Genomic DNA, 7,672 nt, shown 5'->3' on the forward strand with positions numbered 1-7,672 from the left:
AGGTGCCCATCACGTGTCGCCCTAGCAGGTGCCCATCACTGTCGCCCTAGCAGGTGCCCATCACGTGTCGCCCTAGCAGGTGCCCATCACGTGTCACCCTAGCAGGTGCCCATCACGTGTCACCCTAGTAGGTGCCCATCACATACTGCCCTAGAAGGTGGTTTGCTAAGCCATGTCTTTTTACCCATGTCCCTCCACTGTAGGAGGCAGGCACCCTTGGCTGCTTTGCTCACTATTATTTCCCGAACAGCCAGAAGAATCCTGGCAGATGGTGAACATGCAATCAGATTTGTACAATGAATGAACAAGTCTACGGTGAGGGGAGAAATCAGGAGCAGACTGTAACTATCACCCTCAAAAGAAGCAACAACCTCCAGTCTGACAACCACTACCATCAGGCTAACACCAGCACCTGACCTATGGCTGCTCCAAGCTGACACACGCCATGAGTGTACAATCACAGCGGGTTTCAAAGCCATGGTATAAAAAAGGAATGCAAAATATGTAATAATTTTTCGTAGATTACATGTTGAAATATATTTGAGAATATATGTTAAATACATTATTAAAATTTGTTTACTGTTTTTCTCTTGTTTTTTTGTTTTTTTTTTTTTTTAGTATTAGAAAATTGTAAATCACACTAGTAGAGTCCCTGTGTGACTAGGTTTTCTTTCTTCAGGACGGAGCTGTTCTAGACGCATGTATAGGGTAGGGACTCATGTCATTGTGCATCAACAGAAAACACGAAAGCTCCAAATGCAGTTAGTGAGGCTTTCAGAGAACAAGGAGCCACCTGGGAAGTTTGCAGACTTCCTGGCATTTCCCCCCCCCCCTTATCTGATGAGGTGGGCTGGGGTGAAGCTGAGACACCCCTGCCCAGGTGGAAAACTACTCCCCTAGTCTTCTTCCGCAGACCTTGCTTCTGCTACACCAAGGCCTCTAACAAACAATCTGGACCAAACCCTCCAGACTCTGGGCATCAAAGTCCCTTAATGTGCAGGAAATAATGGGAAGTGTTCCATTGCAAGATAGAGGGAGGCTGCAAGTCACCTACAGGCTGGAAGCCCGTGGATGTGCCTCTCCAAGTGGCAACGGCAGCAGACCACTTGGCCTAGCCACCTGGGTACCCGCGAGGACCCTCATCTGCCCGGGGTGGGAAGCTGTTAAGGTTCTGGGAGGCAGTCACAGAGTAAGGCTTGGGTGGCCCACGGCATTGCTGACATGGTCCTAAGCCATTGAGTATGTTGGCTCCTTGCTGCAAAAGGCACTGTTGACGCACACATCAGCCCGCCCTAACAGCTGGCATCTCCCCCAGGGCAGAGCCCACCTCTCCGCTCTAGGCTTAAGGCGCTGCTCACAAAATATGAGGACGATGTTAGAGGGGTTCAAAGTTCAGCCCTCTGCAACCGTGGACCTTGAGCTCTCCTATAACGCAAACTTAAATCACTGCCTGGCTCTTACCAATCTGTTCTAGAACTCAGCAGAAATGTGTGTCTAGTCTGACAAAGAATCCTAATTTCGTTATCTCAGGATCATTATGCCAATACTAAAGAACCCTGTCCAAGGGCCCTGATCAAGTTTGTGACTCTAACCCAGGAAATAATGCAGCTGGTAACCCCACCTCTGACAGAAAAAGATGTTTTTACTGTCAATAAATTCAGATTCTCATATGCCTAAAATATCAGCTTGTATGTACTATGCCCATATAACAATGCTTAAAAACCCACACTGATACATAATGCATCCTGTCTCACCACTAACACAGTGACTTCAGCTGTAAAAGATGCTTCCCAAAGCTGGGTGTGGTAGCTCAAGCCTGTAGTCCCAGCGCTCAGGAGGTGGAGACGGGGGGATCAAGAGTTCAAGACCAGCTGAAGCTCAAGGCCAGTCTGGGTTATCTGAGACCCTGTCTCAAAAAGAGAAGAGCAAACCAGATGCTTTATCACGAACACATCAGATCTCTGGTCTGTAAAGGAGCTAGAAAAGCAGAGTTAGGTTTAGAGCTATATCTAAAATTTCCGGAAAGGCCACAGGTCTTGTTGGACCAGGGGATACACACTGAAGGAGGTTCTCCTAGGGCTGGAAACTGCACTGGGATCTCCACTCAGTCCAGCTACTAAATTAACTTCTTGCTGAGTTCGGGGAGGATCCATGCCGACTCTTAATCTCCCTGCCCTCCACTTTGGGGAAGTCTCAGAAAGAAAAATAATAAAAGAATAAGTACTTTGGCTCCTTCAAGGGAGACCCGAGACCCTAGCTCCCTGAGTACCAATGACCTGGACTTTGACAAGGATTTCCCTACTAGAGCTCAAAGCTACACTGAGCACACAGCCCCTCCTTCAGCACCATTCATGTTCCTAACGACCAACTGGGCTCTGACTTCAAATAAAGGGTCTTCTCATTCTCCACCACTTACCACAGGATTGGTGCCAAATTTTGGTTTTGAAAAGATGGCTGATGGTTGGTTGTACAGCCATCTCTCTTCTATAAAGAGGCACAGTCCGTGCCCACCCAAAAGATGTTCTAACATGAGGGGGCTCAGGAGACGGCTCAGGAAGTAAGTACAGCATTTGCCACGCAGGCATGAGAACCCAAGTTCAGCTCCCCGGTCCCCAGGGTAAAAGTTGGGTTTGGTTATGTGTACTTTAATCCCTGTGCTGTGGGGGAGAGACAGGAGGGTCCCCGAGGCTTATGGCCCAATAGTCTAGCCCTAGGGAGAGACCCTGTGTCAGCCCTAGGGTGGAGAATGACCGAGGAAGATTCCTCACTTCTGCGCACACCTGAACATCAGGGTAGAAGGCTGGCTTTCTGACATGAGGGGCTGTGGAGACATGTCAGGGTAAACAAAGTCATTGAGCTACATACATGGAGAGCCTGCCTGTTTTCAAATTATAAATATGACATAGATGCGTATTACTATGGTCATACATACAAACGTACCCTTACGCTGACAGTCACGCTTTCTCAGAGGGTCACATTCTACTGCATAGATTTCTGTATTACTTGACTTTTTTCATAATGAGACTATATTACCCCAGTTTATTTAATGAATAAAATAAAATTCTAAGTCCTGCTGGTCTCGAATGGGGTCAGAGTGTTAGTGGTTAGGGAGAGGTGAAGAAAGAAGTGACATTTTCACAAAGGAAATATGGACAGGGCCCTGGGTATGGCAATGCATAAGGACAGCATGACAAGCCACTGGCTGGAAGATGGTCACGGTCCTCAGGAGCCTGGGGTCTGAGGGGCACAGGCTAGCCAAGAGTCTGTCAGCTGAGTGACAATACTTCTGAAGCACAGAACACAGTGCCTTTGTCAGCTGCCGTGAGCAGAACTGGATTTCAGAACAAACCCCTCCGTGCCCCTCGCTATCACCCCGTAAACTAGGAAGGACCACAGTACCTGTTCCGCAGATCCAGCATGCTAATATAATAGGCACCGGTGAAGTGCTAGCGCTAGCGACTGTCACAGAGTCCGGTGGCAGGCATGCAGATGTATTCTTAGCTCCCAGCAAAGTAGGTTATGGTATAAAAATACCATTAAATAGTAACTAAACTAGCGTCACCTTAATGCGCATCTTGCCAGCAAAGCCAGCATGTGCGATTTCTTTTTAAATTACCCTATATTAGAGAATCAAGACCAGGGCTCATTCTGAAGAGCAAGCCATTAGGCAAAGGCCAGAGGTCCAATTATCCCATCCCCTCAGATGATGTGAAACCCACTCTGGCCAAGTCCTGAGACTCAGCTCCCAGGCAGGAGTCCCAGCCTCTGCTTTCATGTGTGCAAGTAGTCCAGGCCCAGGGCACCCAAGACAACACAGAATAGTGTAGGTGGCACTGTGGGCACAAGCAGATGGGGGGCAGCCCTAGCAAAGGCCCTGAGGCAAAAAGGGTGTGGGGTCCTCCAAGGCAGGAAGGAGAAAGCCAACACAAAAGGAAACACAAGATTCCTCCTGTACCCAACCCAGAACAAGGTAGCATCCAACGCTGAGCTGCCCCAGATGTCCTAAGTTTATTAAGTATCCAGCAGGCCACCCAGCGGTCCAGAGCAGGTCAGAAGAACCAGCAACAGCAGTCAGTGCACAGACACCCCAGCCTGCAAGGGATGCTGACTGGGGGCAGGAGACGGAGTCAAGGACACATTAAGGTCAGCTCTGGGCCTAGGGGGTGGGGCCAAGAGTGGTGGCCATTCTCTGGGCTGAAGGTCAAGGGTGGTCTCCACAGCCCAGGCTTGGTGAGGTAGCGAGTCACCATAGACGCTGTCATAAAAATAACATTAAATAGGAACTAAGCTATAGGCCAAGATCCCAATGCCCTCTCTCCCAAAGTACTTGTGTCCATGAACCCCCAAATTATATCCAAAACTTACAGCTTTCTCCAGGGAGACCACCTATATTTTAATAAGACAACCGTCCTCAAAAAGTGGAAAATTCACATGCATTAATACAGAACTTGATGCACTTTCTATCGTCGGCACTTCCTATCAGTCAAAGCCAGGGCTGGCGCATCAGGCTGGGAGCCAGTGGAAGTGGGCACGGCAAGGCATGGTAAAGCCTCACCAGGAACCCTACCACCAGCAGCCATGTGCACAGAGTTGGTCATGTGACGAAGGAGGAGGAACAGGAAGGAGGCAGCCTCGATTTCCGTGAGGGGCAGAGCAGATAATACATGGTGCCCATACCATGACCACCACGTGGCAGCCACGGCCACGGCCTATCAGAGCCACGGATGTCTGCAAGACAATCCTAACAGAATCAGCTCCGGATTTTCACATCAAGTTATGAGAAACTGGAGAATGATCATATGTTGATAGGGATATGAAGGCAGCAAAGAACGGGAGTGCTTGAGCCAAGAGAGGAGAAAGCGGGCTGTTTAATATTTATTTGTAATGCATTACTTGCTATAATTTTAAGACAGGATTTTAAGAAAAAGTGATGAACAATTGTCAGTTCTGGGAAAAAGAGACATCAATGCTTATTGTTCCCAGGGTTTCTGAATTTTTAAAACACATCCAATAAGAAAATGATTTACAGTACCCTAATGCAGCCCCACATGGACTGGAGGCTCCCCCACTTTGCACAGTCCTTGCTCTGGGTTCATGGATCTGCACCCCAGCCTATGAACCCCCAGGCAAGAACTAGCTGCAAAGAAAGACACACACTGAGGTGTCTCACGGGCAGGGCCCCAGAGAGCCATTCCCCTCTGCCAGCCCACCTGCTGCCCAGGCCTGGGGAAGGAGAGAAAGCCCAGAGCTGCCACCAGACAACCAAGAGCAGCTGTGGGCCTGGGACCAACCCTTTGGCCAAGCAGGGGACTCAGCATCTCCTGACTGGAAGCCAGGAGCTACAGCTTTAAATAAACTTGGATGTGTCTACCTGGGGCTGTGAAACGGCACCAGCTGTGCCCCAGCAGGCACTGTCAACAACTAGCCAACATGGCTACTGGGCGGGGGGGGGGGGGGCTAGGGGGACTGGTGAGCTCCCACAGTTTATCCTGATGGCAACATCCCCTACATTCCTCTCCTTGCCCATCCCTGGGGCCTGGCATCTAGCAGTCTCCACAAAGGTACGCTGGGCTGAGCTGACCACTCCTGACTAGCTGGCCTCTCCACACCAGGCTTGGGTCTCACCCTGGCACCTGTGTGGCGTCCCCACACTTGGGTGAGTGTTCATTCTTTTGTACCTAAGGAGGAGCTGGCAGTCTCAGCTCTCACCTGTGCCTACTGCAAATGTCACCCTTCAGCCTCCACTCCCCAGCGACCACTTTACACTGCTGCTCAGCACAGGACAGCTCGCACCAAGGTGGAGACGCAGACCAGCTAGGTGACCTGGAGGTTATGGTCTCTTGACATGGACTGCTCGGAAGATACCAAGAGGCCCAGCGTGGGGATACAGGCTCCTGGGCACACAGAAGGATACAAGTAGGTTCCCTAGGAAGGAGAGACTTCCTGCCTCGCAGCACAAGACAGCTGTTGAAGAAATGGGCAAGTCCCCTCTTAAAGCATCAAGAAGGTCTAAAGGGTTGCCCCCTCCATAACCTCGAGGCTGCCTCACCCCCACCTGAGGACTCCCAGCCATCACCTCTTCCTCGCAGAGTACAGCCCCCACTGGCTACTGGTAGCTTCTTCAGTGACTCCAAGTACGAGAGGAATATGGCCCTGGAGAAGGAGTGCCGGGACGGCTGTTCAGGTCCACCCAGCCTCGGTCCTTGCAATCTGGCATAGGCTTCCTCCTGCCACTCCACTTGGCTCCTCACCGCCACCCCCCCAGGCCTGACCCAAATCCTCTGGGCACGTGCAGGAAGAAGTGGGGAATGCACACACCCCCACACTCCTCCAGCTGGGCCCTCCACAATTATCAATGATCAGCGTCCCTCGCCCACCCAAGCTTTCAGACGCTTTTTTAGTAAAGGGGGAAAAAAAGGATTTGCGGCTGGATGTGTAAGAGGAAATCTCGCCAGCGCCCCCACGGTGCAGGAGGGATGGGGGAGGGGACAGGGAGTGGGAAGGAGGACCCAGCTCTGGAGTTATGCAGCTAGGACCTAAGGAGGCCCCTGCAGTCACCTTAAATCCCACATAGAAGCTCCGGGCCTGACACGAGGCTCCTGGGGGACTTTGGTGTTTCAGGTACCCTAGGGGCAAGGGCAGGTCTGTTCGCTTTAAACCATAGCTTAACCCCCATATTGCTAGTGCTGCGGAGAAGGTCTTTGCGCCAGGGCACCTGTTCCCCACGAGGCCCAACCCGAAATACGCCTTCAGAGTCCCTCCCCAAGCCCTCCCATCACAGGAGGAAAAAAAAATATAACATAAAATAAAACGGACCAGAAGCCAACCTCTGTCTGCCTCGATGACCCTGAAATCAGAGGCCCAACTGGTTCCGGGCTCCACTCTCTCACCCCCCACCCCATGGCCTGATCCTGGCTCCCTGACCTCGTCCACCCCCTCCAAATTCTTGTTTCCAGAAGAATCTGGGGGGAAAAAACCTCCAGAACCCAGATTCCCCAAGGGACCCAAGGCAGAAGCTGCTCCCACGCTGCTCCCCCAGAGCAGATGGGGCCACGAGAGGAGCAGGCGCGGAGCGGGTCCGCCACCGCTGCCGCCAGCCGCTAGGGTGGGGGTGAGGACAGGACCGTGGACGACCCCCTGGGGCCATGGCCGACCCCTCGGGCACTCTAGGCCTGGCAGCCGCCCCCGCGTATCGCTTGTCTCTGACCTCCCCGCCGCCAAATGCGTCACGTCTGCCCAGCGCTCAGGGGACACCTGCTGCCGCCCCCGCCACGCCGAGTCCAGATCCCCGAGTCTCGGTCCCAGCCAAGCTTTGGCACGGGGCAGGGCCGAACGTGCTGCGGTGGGGCAGCAGGGGTCCTGAACCCGAGGCTCGGGGGTCCGGGCGGCACAGGACAGTGAGCTTGGGCCCGCAGCCCTAAGGAGCCGGGGACGCGCGGGGCTGCAGTGCGCGCGGAGCCGGCGGCGATGGGGTCCCTGCTCCCCGGGGTCTGCGGACAGCCCGAACGCGCCGAGGCTCTTACTTGCCAATATCCTCGTATAGCTGGTACTCGTCGGTGAAACGGGTGCAGGTCACCGTGGTGGCCATGGCGGCGGCGATCGGACTCGGCGTGCGCTCGGCTGCGCTCGGGCGGCGGCGACTCCGGCTCCCGCTCGCGGGCACGGCGGCGAC

General features: G+C 52.9%; 1 protein-coding gene across 15 annotated transcripts in view; it reads right to left on the reverse strand.

The window, feature by feature from the left end:
- Camk2b (calcium/calmodulin dependent protein kinase II beta) overlaps positions 1–7,662 on the reverse strand; it is a 90,373-nt gene extending 82,711 nt beyond the window's left edge. For all 15 annotated transcript variants that reach the window (XM_026788732.1, XM_026788730.1, XM_026788727.1 and 12 more), the window contains exon 1: positions 7,524–7,662. In XM_026788732.1, the coding sequence (XP_026644533.1) occupies positions 7,524–7,588 (65 nt within the window). In that variant the 5' untranslated portion in view covers positions 7,589–7,662. The remainder of the gene's footprint in view (positions 1–7,523) is intronic.
- Between the last annotated feature and the right edge of the window lie 10 nt (positions 7,663–7,672).

Source organism: Microtus ochrogaster, unplaced genomic scaffold, assembly GCF_000317375.1.
Source record: "Microtus ochrogaster isolate Prairie Vole_2 unplaced genomic scaffold, MicOch1.0 UNK6, whole genome shotgun sequence".
Taxonomy (NCBI): Eukaryota; Metazoa; Chordata; class Mammalia; order Rodentia; family Cricetidae; genus Microtus; species Microtus ochrogaster.